The sequence below is a fragment of the Lepidochelys olivacea genome (genome assembly GCF_965140295.1).
Source record: "Lepidochelys olivacea isolate rLepOli2 genome assembly, chromosome: 1".
Classification (NCBI taxonomy): Eukaryota; Metazoa; Chordata; order Testudines; family Cheloniidae; genus Lepidochelys; species Lepidochelys olivacea.
In genome coordinates, this window is record NC_140411.1 from 217,195,679 (window position 1) to 217,209,632 (window position 13,954).

General features: G+C 41.9%; 1 protein-coding gene across 2 annotated transcripts in view; it reads left to right on the forward strand.

Moving 5' to 3' along the window:
- Nucleotides 1-1,535: 1,535 nt before the first annotated feature.
- LOC311525613 (ovostatin-like) overlaps nt 1,536-13,954 on the forward strand; it is a gene marked incomplete at its 5' end in the record, with an annotated part of 47,388 nt that continues 34,969 nt past the window's right edge. For both annotated transcript variants that reach the window (XM_084637923.1, XM_084637922.1), the window contains 7 exons: nt 1,536-1,657; nt 3,633-3,816; nt 5,104-5,260; nt 7,591-7,643; nt 8,146-8,166; nt 11,926-12,094; nt 13,410-13,494. In XM_084637923.1, the coding sequence (XP_084494049.1) occupies nt 1,536-1,657; nt 3,633-3,816; nt 5,104-5,260; nt 7,591-7,643; nt 8,146-8,166; nt 11,926-12,094; nt 13,410-13,494 (791 nt within the window). The remainder of the gene's footprint in view (nt 1,658-3,632; nt 3,817-5,103; nt 5,261-7,590; nt 7,644-8,145; nt 8,167-11,925; nt 12,095-13,409; nt 13,495-13,954) is intronic.

Genomic DNA, 13,954 nt, shown 5'->3' on the forward strand with positions numbered 1-13,954 from the left:
AAACAAAACATTTTATCTCATCAAAATGAGACACTAATATTATCAAACGAAATAAGAAAGTCAACAATTTGTTTTCACTTTTTCCCACTGAAAATTCTCAACATTGAATCATTTTGCAGGAATGAGTCAATCAAAACTGCATTTTCCAACAGAAAACTGTTGTGTTGAAATTTTTCCAACCAGTTTTATTGAATGTGCTCTCAGGCTTCTCCCAGGAGGTTTTCCCAGAGGGTGTGGTTGGAAGAGGGTGTGACACTGCCAAACCAGGTGCCAGCTCATGCCAATGCCCTGGCCTCACTGAATGCTTGCAAATGCATAGCAGGGCAATTCACTTGTGTATTAGTCTAGATCAAAATTATGATTAAATGTATGAGAGTGTATTTTGTGTTTAATCTTCAAGAAAGCTAAAGGGATATAACTTGTATTGTTTTCACTTTTCTGTATCCCATTATAATGTAATACCAAACATTTACTCCTGTAAATTAATAACCCATTGGATGAGAAAGAAGCCTTCTGGAATGCAAATGAAGAACTTGAACAACAAAGTGCTAATTTCAAAGCAGATGGTCATTGTGTGGGACGACTGGAGGTCAAACACTCCAAATTCATCCCTCACTCTCCATCAGAGGAAAAGCCCACATGGGTAGTGGCCCTGTCAGTTTGTTTTCAGTGAGAAGAAGCTATAAGTATGGATTCAGGGAAAGATCCTTCATCTCTGGACTGTTTGGACTCTTACAGGGAAGTGCACCAGATGCAAAGCAGAGATCCCCAGAAACACAGGCCATGGGCACTGGTGCATGTTGATCCCGCCTATTCTCTGACTGTGGCACATAATAGTTTAGACCCGATGGCTGTAATACTTTGGTGTCATTTCATTTGTTGGGTTCAGCGTGTGGGTGCTGAGTTGTACTGGTGGCCTGTGATGTACAGAAGATCAGACTAGATGATCTGGTGCTCCTTTCTGACCTTAAACTCTATGAAACACCACGATTACAAACTCAGTTTGTAGGGCCTTAATAAGTAAATGAAGAGTTGCCTTTCTTTCATCCTTATGTGTTTGAACCTCTTTTAAAAAAAAAAAAAAAAAAGAAGGATGTTTGGGATTTTCTTCCCCTTCCTTGTTGAATTTAACCACACCCTTTGTGCATGTTATCATCATCCAACATTCCAGGCCTACGACACAGCAGTGTTGTGGGAGCTTTGTGTCCTGACACAAGCACTTCAGCAATGATACATGTTAACAAGCTGGAGCATCAAGGAATCTTCAGCTGATGACAAGCCCTACTGCAGAGAAAATCAGAGAGGCAAGCACAAGTGAGACATTAAGAGAATCAGGAAGTGGCTTGGCCTGTAAAAATGAATTAATTGGCAACACTGGAACTCCCCTAAACTATATTTATGAAGCAACACCTGAAAGGGTGTGAAGAAAGGCAGGACAGAGGGAAATTATTCTATGCAAATTTTTTCTGTGTCTTTTCATTGGAATATGAGTGAGGAGGAGGAAACAGCCGTGGGCATTTAAAAAGCCAGAAGATATGCTCTCTGTGAGAGGTTCCACCTTCAACTTTCCCTTTTCATCTCCGTGGACGACAATGTGGTCAAAGATTTTTCTGAGTGTTCTTGTCTTTCATTTGACTTCGGCAAAATCTTATGGGCCGTAAGAGATCACATATTATTTGCTTTTACTATATAATATTGCATTATTTTTCCATCATTTAATTTGTACTGGGGGCATTGTTGTATGATGCACTAAGACTTTTGTTTCTGGAAATTTGGGTTCAGATTGTAGTTAAAGGTGTGGCTGAAATGAATTTGGTGGATGTTTCAGTGTAGAGTGAATCTCTCTCATTTTCACAAAATTGGTATGAAATGTGATTTGTTTAGTAGAGATCCAGGGCTAATAACAGGCACTAATGCAGATGAGGATTGAGGTGCAGCAGCAGAAATGAGGAGGAGGCCTAGGACTAGATAAGCAGACAGTGCTGATGGTCAGGAGTAAGGTGTATTGGCAAGACTGGGTGAGTGGTAGGACTGGAATAGCAAGGGGCACTGTAGGGGCCTCTCAGAGCTGTGCTGGAGTCTGATGGTATCATGTGTTGCTTATGCAGCACCATAACAGTGCTCAGGGTTTTACAGAAATAGAAGACTTGGGGTAAAAATTTAAAAATCACTTCAGTGATTTAGGAGTCTAAGTTTCATTTTCCTGAGGGACGTATGGGTATAACACCCTATGAATGTTCATGGGACTTGGGCTCCTAAGCACTTAAGCATTTTTGAAAATTTTACTCCTGGTCTGTTCTCTGAGGATTGTGCAATCTAAGCCAAGCAAGATCAGTTAAAGATGAAAACAATAAAATAAGTGGGAGGGAAGGGTGGGGCCAGGATTACAACAAAAATATGATGTGATTCATTTTAGGTTGCATGTCCAGTTTCTCAGTTCTGACTTTTATTTTAATGAAAGAACCAGGGGAGCAGGGGGAAGGCTAGCAGCAGAAGCCTAACCAAACAGAGGAAGGGCTTGGAGGGTGAGAGTGAGGATGCCCTGGGAGTGGGAGCCTGTTCTAACCATAACAGGCAACATTTTTAAAAAAGGCATAATGGCAGGAGACAAAGGGAGCAACAAAGTGAGAGGGGTGGGAAGAGGATAGAGTGATAGAAACAAAAGCTGAGTTGGGTAGTCTCTCCTCCTGGAATAATCAAGCGTTGCATGCCAAGACTGAAGTGCATTTCCTGTGTATTATGGCAAATAAGTTGTGACATTTCAGTTCCTTTCTTGATGGAAATGTGCCCAGATCTACCACCACAATTAGCATTAACTGGTACTTTTGTCGATAGTCTCAGAAAATAAGCTCATGGCTGACTAGGCCACAGAAACAGAATTCTCTACCTGGGGATGGTCTGGTGGTTAGGGCACTAGTTGGGGACATGGGTTCATTTTCTTGCTCTGCCACAGATTTCCCGTGTGACCTTGGGCAAGTAATTTACCTTCCCTGTGATTCAGTTCCTCATTTGTAAAATGGGGATAACAGCACTTCCTTCCCTCACAGAGGTATATACATCCATTAGACAACATGAGATGCTCAGATACTATGGTGATGAGGGCCTGATAAGTATGATACATACCACCCCTCAAGCTTGTCCCTCCAGTTCAAGTTTGAGGTGAGGGGGTGTGGAGAATCATCTAATAGTGGAATAGCTTGAGGGACAACACACTGTGCTCACTTAGGGCCTGATCCAAAGCCCATTAAACTGGAGTCTTTCCGCTGATTTCAACAAGCTTTTGATCAGGATTCCCAGTAGCCACCTAGAGCTAGTCTACACTGGCAACGTTAAAGCACTGCCATGGCAGCACTTTAATGTGGCTTGTGTAGTCAGGTCAGAGCGCTGGGAGAGAGCTCTCCTAGCACTCTTTAAAAAAAAAAAAAAGAACCTCTCCACGAGGGGCGTAGCTACCAGTGCTGGAGACTTCCTGCGCTCAACGGTGTGTTTTTTCACACCCCTGAGCGAGGAAGTTGCAGTGCTGTAAATTGCGAGTGTAGACAAGCCCTAAGTTTTTCTCCAAATGTATTTTTTGTTGTGCGTCCCGTCCTTTCTGCTGACTGACCTGGCTGTTTGGCTTTGTTTATCTGTAGTCAGTATGTCCTGGTGGTCCCTTCGGTGCTGCAGAGCATCTCTCCGCAGAGCCTGTGTGTACAGCTCTACAACCTCAGTGAGCCACTGTCCCTGAATGTTCACTTGAACTATCATGACATCAAGACCACGCTATTTGAGGAATCTGTGACAGAAAAAAATTTCTTCCAATGCAGAGAGTTCAAGGTATTTCATATTTTAATTCAACTAAAGAGAGACAAAGGGGGACACATCCCTCCTGTGGTCCAAACGGATCCTACTCTTGAAGAACAAGAGGAGAAAGGCTCAAGGAGAATGGGGATGGGAAATGAAAAACAAGACACAAGGTATGTCTACACTGGAGCTGGGGGCGTACATTGCAGCTCAAGGAGACATACACTAGTTCTGATCAAGCTAACACACTCAAAATAGAAGTGTAGCCACAGCGGCACAAGTCACAGGAGGGTATAGCAGCCCAGAGCACAATCTTGTCTGAACTCCCAGGTATATACTCAGGTGGCTAGCCCCTCCTGCTGTTCATGCAGCTGCAGCTAAACGGCTATTTTTAGCATGCGAGAGCTGGAAGTTATGCCTCCAGTCTCCGTGTAGATGTGCGCAAAGACAGACTGCAGGGAAAGGAAAAAAAAAGATTAGAAAACGAGTCTGAAGAAGAAAAAAAAAAATCTATCAGAGTGTGTGGGGAGAGGGGGAGAGAGATCAGGGAGTGTGTCAGGGAAAGACATTTGACTTTCACCCCAGGGTGTAGGCGGATTTGACTCGATCTAGCTCATAACCCAGTTGGAACACAGAAGTCTCCTTTCTCATTACAGTGCAGGGCCAAAAGCCACAGAAGAGCCCATAGTTAGGTGATCCCATACGCAGCAGGAGAAGCACTTTAGAACTTGCTAATAGCCTGACAGTCCTGCACATCAATAGGGTCAATACACAGTAGTCCGGAGAGATTAGGAAACATTTATGCTAGCTGTTCTGTGTGTGGATTTGAACTGCGTGTGGAGGCCACAGCCTGGGGATAAAACTAGTGCCAATCCATAGCGTAGACTGTAAGGGGACATAGAGCTGGAGGTGTAATTTCCAGCTTCACTAAACACACACGCACTAGCTGTGATTGCGTTAGCACACTAAAAAACAGCGGTGAGGCTGCAATGGCACAGGCAACAGCTTGGACTAGCTGCCTGAGTACAACCCCAGCTGAGATTCTCGGTCACCCACTGCTAGTATTGCTGTGGCTACGTTATTTTTATTATAGTAGCTCAATCAAAGCTAGTGTGTGTGTATATGTTTGCCAGAGCTGGAAATTACACCTCCAACTGCAGTGTAGACATACTCTTAGAACTTGTTTTGGTGGCTGGCAGACAGACAATCTATCACCAGACTCAGCATGATTCACTTAGGGGTCATCACCCTCACTTGGGAACCCATCACATAGACGGACCCTAAAACATTTTCTGTCTTCGTTTTTTTGTTCCCTCCCAGGCTCCTCTTGCCACCTCTGACCCTTTGGCTTTCATCACTTTCTCTGCCAGAGGCCACACAGTCCACCTGTCAGAGAAAAGGTCGGTGGCAATTCAGAACGTCGACAGCATTGTCTTCATCCAGACGGACAAACCCATTTACAAACCTGGACAGACAGGTGAATGGGGGGGGGGGCGGCATGAGTTAATTATTGAACTGGGAGTGTGGATGTCAGGGGGCAGGGAGGTTAGGATGGAGTCTCATTGCTAAGGAGGAGAAGAACTGGAGCAGGATGTCCATAATCAGTCCCGGAGGTGGTCTCTGGCTGCAGCCCCAGATAGGGATCATCAAAAGACAGCGGGGAAAGTAGCTTATTCATAGAATTTTAATGCATAAATAGCATTTATATGTTCCTAATTGAATGAATTTCCTCAGAGATCTTATGGCTTTCTGGATTTACAGAAATCCATCACTTCAGGAATATCCAGATCTTTCGTTGTTTATGCTTATCTGAGTCTGAGATTCGGATTCAGTCATCATTTCTACAGGGCGTACAATACAAAAAATAAAGAATAAAGACAGTGAGATGTGTCCAGAAGAGAAAATCAATTCTTCTTCCTACTCTGTGGTTTCTATCATTGAACACATGACTGGGTTTTCTTCTACTCTTTTCTTTTGGGGAATGCTCTGATGAAGAGGTGAGTCTTGGAGCATAACCTGAAGACAGCAAGCAGTGATGGATAGGTTTTTCCTGATTCATTTAGGACAGTGATACCGAGCTGTGTTGGTGCTAGAGAGGAAGGATGGTCTACTGGTTAGAGTGCTAGTCCTGGATTTGTGACATGCAGGTTCAGCTCCCTGCCCTACAACAGACCTCCTGTGTGACCTTGGGCAAGTCACTCAGTCTATCTGTGCCTCAGTTTCCCATCAACGGGGATAACAGCACTGCCCTATCTCACAGGGGTGTTGTGAGGATGAATACATTAAAGATTGTAAGGTGCTCTACTACTATGGTGATTGGGGCCATATAAGTTCCTAAGATAGAGAGGGCCCTGCCAGTCCTTCTACATTTCTACTTGGGCTATTCTCATGGTGATGAAGTTGCTCCCCTCTTTTCGGATGCTTCATATTTTCTGGAAAATACCTTTGGAGCAGAAACCTGTGGTGCTTCTTAATACAAGCAACATTTGTTTTGTTAGTTTGAAATAACCTCATTCAGCCATATTTGAAATATCCAAGCATGATTAACTGCCAAGCAGTGTTCTACTCACAACAGGATGGCACCTCCTCCTGGCCATTCTGGGGATTAGCTCTGCACAGCTGATACCCCTTCCTGCAGTTGCACTTCATCTCTTCTCTCTCTGCAGCCTCTCTCTGCCTCCAGGAGCAGCTGTTGCCTCTTTGTGGCTTGGCTCTCCCTTTCCAGGGTATCAAAGTCTCTTTTTACCAACAGGCTTGGGCAGTCTTCCCATTCCCTGCCCAGCCAGTGTCACTTCCACAGTGGCTGGTAGGGGATCCCAGGTCTGTGCTGTACTCTGGATTCCAGCTCAGGGACCCTCTAATCAGCAGCTCAGGTCTGTTCCCTCCCAGACCTTGCTGGCTCTTTCCCTGAGCCTTTCCTACCTGTCTGGCTTCCACCCCCTCTGGGTTTGCCACCCTCCCAAGCTCTCTCCTCTCAGGATCTAACTGTAGGTTACCTGCCTCTGTAGCCTCCAGACATACCTCCCTTCTCACAGGGTGTGACTGAAGCTTACTTCCCTGCAGCCCCTTTCTGCCATCAACTTCCAGGCTTTATAGAAGCCTTGTCTGTTTTCTCACAGATGAACTTCCTCCTAATTAGCTCCCTCCACATAGCCTGAATCTCCCTTGTTTGCTGCTTGATTGGCTGATTGGGCCTGCCTGGCCTAATTCAGCCCTCTCAGAGTCAGTGTGCGGAGTACACCCCATCACACTAAGTACAGTTAATTTGTGATTTTATTTAAATGAAAGGGTTTTAATTGTTGTTGTACATGACAATAAAACATGTAGCAAATAAAATGATGCATGATAAACAGTTTGAATAGTCCACATTTGATTTAGGGTGGGAAAGTCAATTATTCTCTCTTCTTCCAAACTTCGAATAATTTTATCTTTAGATTTATCTTTCCACTGCCCCAAGATTTAAGTTCAGGAAGTTCAATAAATAATATGTGGGCTAAAATTACCCCTGGTATAATGGAGTAGAAGCTGAGAGATGATATGACCATGTGTGTTTACTTTTTAGATATATTTGACCCAAGCTGATACATGGAGGAAATACTTTAGTTGATTTTTTTTCACCAGTTAAAAAATAACATTCAAATACTTTTTGCTTCTCCAATAACTCAAAAGGCTTCTCTTTAACACTTCAAACTTTCCTTCAATGATTTGTCTGAAGAAACTTAGTTTCAGAACATATATTAGAAAATGGTATTCTGCTGCTAACGTTGTTCATTTTTTTTCTTTCCCCATCACCTCCTTTCTTTTCAGTGATGTTCCGAGTTGTCTCTTTGGATAACAGTTTCAAACCTGTCCAGGAGATGGTGAGTGTGACTGGGAGTCAATATTTTTCAAGGACCTGTTATAGATTCACTTAATCAGCCACTATCTGACCTTTATATCGGGAAAACAGGTTGAATAGATCTCCTGATGTCTCTCTAGTGAATATACTCCTTGAATTCACATCACTAGTCACTGACCCACCTTTGTATGGGGGAAAGGGCCTGGGACATCCCTAGAGAACGCAGATCTGAAGGGGAGAGTCACCTCACCACTCCCCATATCAAGAGACTGTGGAAATCTGTAAATATTTTAGACTGTCATCTTCACAGACAGGTGACATTAGGGTTGTAACCTTAACACACTGAACTTCTGGTCACAAGTTGAGATAGGCCTGAACGAAAACCTTGTGCCTTTTCTCCAAACTTGTGCACCCAGAAAACGAGCAGCCAGAGTCTTGCCTTATCATCCAGTTTATTTCTAAATCAGTAACTAATTTCCTTGAATTCTAACCGGTTTTTTTTTTTTGCCCTTTATCTTTTTCAGTATCCCCTGATCATCCTTCAGGTAAGAGGTGCATCGTACCATAAACCATGACTTATTTCGAAGGACAGAGTTCTCTCAGCTTCCAGAATTGGAGTGTTTGCTTGAGAAATTGTCACCCTGAAAGCAAATACTCCCCAGTGCAGATGGAACCCATGCAGAATGTGTTGAGAATGAGTGTCAGGCACTGAGCATTGCAAGAAATTGTCAATAAAGGGTCCCAGGAAGGGAAGAAAAACCAATCCCCCTCCATAGGTGCATGAGTACTTACCATGTACACAATGCTTCCTGAATAAGCTAGGCCCCTCTATGGTTTTCTTTTATACAAGACAATCTGATTAGAAACAAAGAAAGGAGCAGGGTTTTTCATTTATATGATTGTGTATCAGCTTCCTCACTATTATAGGGAGGAGCCCTGGTTATAGGAGATGACTGTGAGTCAGGAAGTCTAGATTCGTTTCCCACCTCTGCCACAGACTCTATGTGTAACCTTGGACTGAACACCGGTGGCTCAGTATTCCCATCTGTAAAGTAGGGACAATAATAATTGTCTCCTGGGGTTATTTTGAGACTAAATTTCATTAGTGTTGTAAGGCATTTTGAGATCCCCAGACGGATGGTGCTCTAGGAGTACAAAATATTATAATAATAATAATAATGAATATATTGTTCCACACACTCTGTTATGTTATATAGGAAATAACAACAGAGGGCTAGATCATTCTTAAAGATTTTTGGTGAAGAGTGTAAACTACAATAGCAAAAACCCATGTATTATTTATTTTTAAAACATAGATACTTATTGTAAACTACAGCATTTAAATCCAACACCTATGTCCCCACCTCTCCTCACTGACCGTTAGGATGGGTGTCGTTTTCTGTGCTTTCACAGCCAGGAGTACCGCTCCTCAAAAAGGGATTTCCCAGAGCGATGTTATATTGACTGTAATGGCAGTGGACTAGAGCAGGGTTGAGTAAATGCCAAGTGACTTTCAAACACTAGAGGGAGCCACAGGGAAGGAGTCCACAGAACTAAGGAGCGTAACACACATGGTAGTTGTGAGGGGGCTTGAATAAAGAATCCAGTTTAAATTTACCTCAGTCAGACTACAGCAGACTGGCTGATGTGATGACATCACTCCCAAGCTTACCATGTATGTATAGGAGTTGTCTTTCCCTGTAAGATCATGTCCTAGAAAGGGCAAATGCAGATAATACAAAGCTCTTATACAGTGCTTTTCAACTGTGTATTTCAAAGTACTTTACAGAGGAGGTCTGTGTTAATATCCCCATTGTACAGATATGGAAACAGGCACTGAGCAGTGAAGTGATTGCACAAGGCCACCCAGCATGCCAGTGGCAGGGCTGGGAATAAAATCCAGATCTTCTGAGTCCCAGTCCTGTGTTGTTTCATGTAGATTGGCAGCTTGTGTATCTGATATCCAGTGTAGCCTAATCTGAGGGTAGTTTAGTCCACACACAGTCTCATCCTAGGAAGCAACAGGGGTTCAGAGCACTCAGCATCTATAAGACTGAGTCCTTAGTCACATCCTATATGTTAAACCATCCCCCACACCCCAGATAGGACCAAGTGTAATAAAAAAAATCCCCCATGCTAACAGATAATGAGGAACGGATCATAGAACAAAAAAAAAAAAAAGGTAGCTTAGATACAAGTAATTATGACTTGATCCAATTTATAATGTGCAAGCAGAATAAAGTCTAGACCAGAAATAGGTATACTTAGTGCTTTAATAGGGCCAATTTCACAAAACTGAAAACAATTATGAACCAAATCATAATTTGGGAGAAAGTATTTAATAGAAAAATGTGAATGATAAGTGGGAATAATTTAACACCTTACTAGATGCCCCAAAATCCACAATTGAAGAAGAAGATCATGCTGGTTAAAAAGCTGACCTGATTTAGAAGAGAGAAATGGCCAAAAGAGTAAAGGACAATAAGAAGGAATTTTTAAAATATATTGGGCACAAAAAGAATCCTCACAATCGTATTGGTCCATTACTAGATGGAAATGATATAATTATCAATAATAATGCAGAAAAGATGGAAATGTTCAATAAATATTTCTGTTCCATATTTGGGGAAAAAAGAGATGTTACAAGTCTCATTGTATGACACCACTTTTTCCATTCGACTAATATTTCTTGAGGATGTTAAACAGAAGCTATAAAGTTAGACATTTTTAAATCAGCAGGTCCAGATAACTTGTATTGAAGAGTTTTAAAAGAACTGGCTGAGGATCTTGCTGGACTGTTAATGTCTTGGAGCACTGATGAAGTTCCAGAAGACTGGAAGAAAGCTAATGTTCCAATTTTTACAAAGGGTAAAAAGGACAACCTGGATTATTATAGGCCTGTCAGGCTGACATCAATCCCAAACAAGATTATGTTAGGGATTAATTGAATCCTTGCTGTTAAGGGATTCGATTAAGAAACAATTCAAGGAGGTTAGTAAAATTAATGCAAATCAACATGGGTTTATGGATTATAGATTCTGTCAAACTAACTTGATATTTTTTGATGAGATTAAAAGTTTGGTTTATAAAGGTAATACTGTTGATGTAATATACTTAGAATTCTTTAAGTTGTTTGACTTGGTACCACATACTATTTTTATTATAAAACTAGAGCAAAACAAAACTAACATGGCACACATTAAATGTATTAAAAACTGGCTAACTGATAGGTCTCAAAATGTAATTGTAAATAGGGAATCAACATCTAGCAGGTATGATTCCAATGACATGGAAGACAGCATAATATCATCACTGATAAAGTTTGCAAATGACGCAAAAATTGGGGGAGTGGTAAATAATGAAGATTACAGGTCACTGAATTGGAGCAATCATGATCACTTGATAAACTGGGCACAAGCAAACAATATGTGTTTTAATACCGCTAAAGTTAAATATATATGTCTAGGATCAAAGAATGTATGTCATACTTGCAGGACAGGGGACTCTGTCCTGGGAAGCAATGACTCTGATAAAGATTTGGAGATCGTGGTGGATAATCAGCTGAACATGAGTTTCCAGTGTGATGCTGTGGCAGTAGAGCTAATGCAATCCAAGGATGCATAAACAGAGGAATCTCCAGTAGGAGTAGAGAGATTATTTTATCTCTGTATTTGGCACTGGTATGACCACCGCTGGAATACTCTGTTCAGTTCTGGTGCCCACAATTCGGGGAAGGAGGTTAGCAACTGGAGAAAGTTCAAAGAAGAGCATCTAGAATGATTAGAGGATTAGAAATCCTGTCTTTTAGTGTTAGATTCAAGGAGCTCAACCTATTTATCTTAACAAAGAGAAGGTTCAGAGGTGAGTTGATTACAGTCTATAAATATCAACACAGGGAACAAATATTTAATAATGGGCTCTTCAATCTAGCAGACAAAAGGTATAACATGATCCAATGGCTGGAAGCTGAAGCTAGATAAATTCAGACTGTAAATAACGTGTAAATTTTTAACCATGTGAGTAATTAATTGTTTGGTCAACTTACCAAGGACCATGGCAGATTCTCCATCACTGGCAATTTTAAAATCAGGATTTGATGTTTTTGTAAAAGATCTGCTCTGGGGAGAATTTTGGGTAAGTTCTATGGCCTGCGTTATACAGGAGTTCAGACTAGATGATTACAATGGTCCGTTCCAGCCTTGGAATCTGTGAATCTATGAAATGTAAAGGAAGGAAGAAAAAAAGTGGGAGGGCCTTGAAGAAGATGATAAAAGCATCTGTATTTATCTCCCCACACCTACTAGGATCCCCAGGGCAATCGGATCTTTCAGTGGCTGGATGTAACATCCAATAATGCCATTGTCCAGCTCTCATTCCCGTTAATCCAAGAGCCAATCCTGGGGAGTTATGACATCATCGTCGAGAAGACGTCAGGTGACAAAACGTATCATTGGTTCACTGTGGAGGAATATGGTAAGCACCTGCAGTAGATCTAATCTGCATTAGTTAATTATGTCTTATATGGCCAAGTCCCACAGCCTGAGTCTGTGATGGGCTGTTTGTCTAACACAGGCATGAGGACGTGCAGACCTTATACACTATATAACATGATTTTTCTTATTGAACTCACTGGTTAAGACAGGTAAGCCAAGGCATGGAAGCAGGGAGGAGAGACTGAGGCCAATGGGGAGATGGATAAATAGTGGGTATCATGATAGATACTAAGGAATGTGGCCTACTGATCAGAGCAGAAGGCCGGGAGTCAGAAGTCTGGGTTCTTTTTCTGGCTTTGTCACTAAGTTGCTGTGTAACTTTGGTCAAGTCATGTCACCTCTTTGTGCCCCAGTTTCTCCATCTGTACAATGGGAAATAATATTAAGTTAAACCTCATATGACCGGGTGAGATTGATATTGCGTGTAAGGCATATACTGTGCTCTAGAAGTCTAAAGCTATTATTCAATAGACTATATTATATTATTATTATTTAATAGAATGATATCTGGCAGCTGTGGTGGACTGCAGAGTAAACTGTGGAAGGATACTATGGGCAGATAGAAAAATAAAAGCTACCAATGCCTGATGATCTGTCTAGTATGTGTCATTTTACATATGGAACAACTCCCTTGATTTGTTTTCTTCTTATGAATTTGCCATCCCTCATCTTGTCACTGGGACTTTCACCTGTCTCCTGTGAGCTCGTTGGGTAGGACTTTGACAATCTCAAGCTTCCTGTGTTAGCAGGGAAAGCTCCTTTCCCACCCCCTCCTTTGGAAAAGCCTGTTTCCAACCAACTGAGATGTCCACTTCCCTTGGGACACTATACTCCTAACCTTCCTAATGGAGTAGTGCAGGCTAGTGGATCAGCACTGCCCTGGAAACCAGGAAATGTTGGTTCTATTCTCAGGTCTGCCACTGTCCTGCTGGGTGACCTTGGGCAAGTCACTTTAATCTTTCTGTGCCTCAGTTTCCATACCTGTAAAATGAGGATTGTGACACTGACCTCCTTTGTTAAGTGCTTGGAGATCTATAGATGAATATGCTGTATGAGTATTATAATAATACAGCTCCTTGTAAAGAAGAATTTTCATACTATTAAACCTAAATTTTCCTTTTCTAAAAATATCATTCCCTTACTCTTAGTTATACCTGTCTGTATCCCTCTAAACAATTAATCTCTCTCTTTGGTGTTCATACCCCTCAAATGCTGATGCAGTTAGGTTTCTGTTTCTTCTTCCCCCCTCACAACTAAGATGTCACTTAGCAATGATATTTACCTCACATTTGCAGTGTTGCCAAAGTTTGAAGTGACGATCAATGCACCAAAGAGGATCTCTTTCTTGGATCAAGAACTCAAAGTGAATGTTTGTGCTGTGTGAGTATCAAGCGGGAAAGAGTGTAAATTCATACAAGCAGCAATGTCTTGTGGATGGAGCACAAGACCGGGAGACAGGAACTCTTGAATTCTAATCCTGACCCTGCTAATGATTCACTTTGTGACCTACAGCAAGCTACTTAACCCCTGCATCTGACTTTCAATCTCTGTAACATGATCATAATATTCACCTGCATTATGCAGGTGGGGCTGTGAGGATAATGTTTGCCCAGTAGTTTGAAGACACAAAACAATATAGACATACTAGGTATTGTTTTTTTATCACTATAGAGACATAGGAAGGGGAGAGAAAGGAAAGAAAGAGGGTAGGAGAGGTACATAGGTTAATAAATTAGGATGCCTAGCATTAAGGTCCCTGTGTACTTCACTGTCACAGATCCACAGGATCTGTGCTACACCCCATTTTTAAACAGTCTCTTGGAGGAACCCCTTCAGCGTG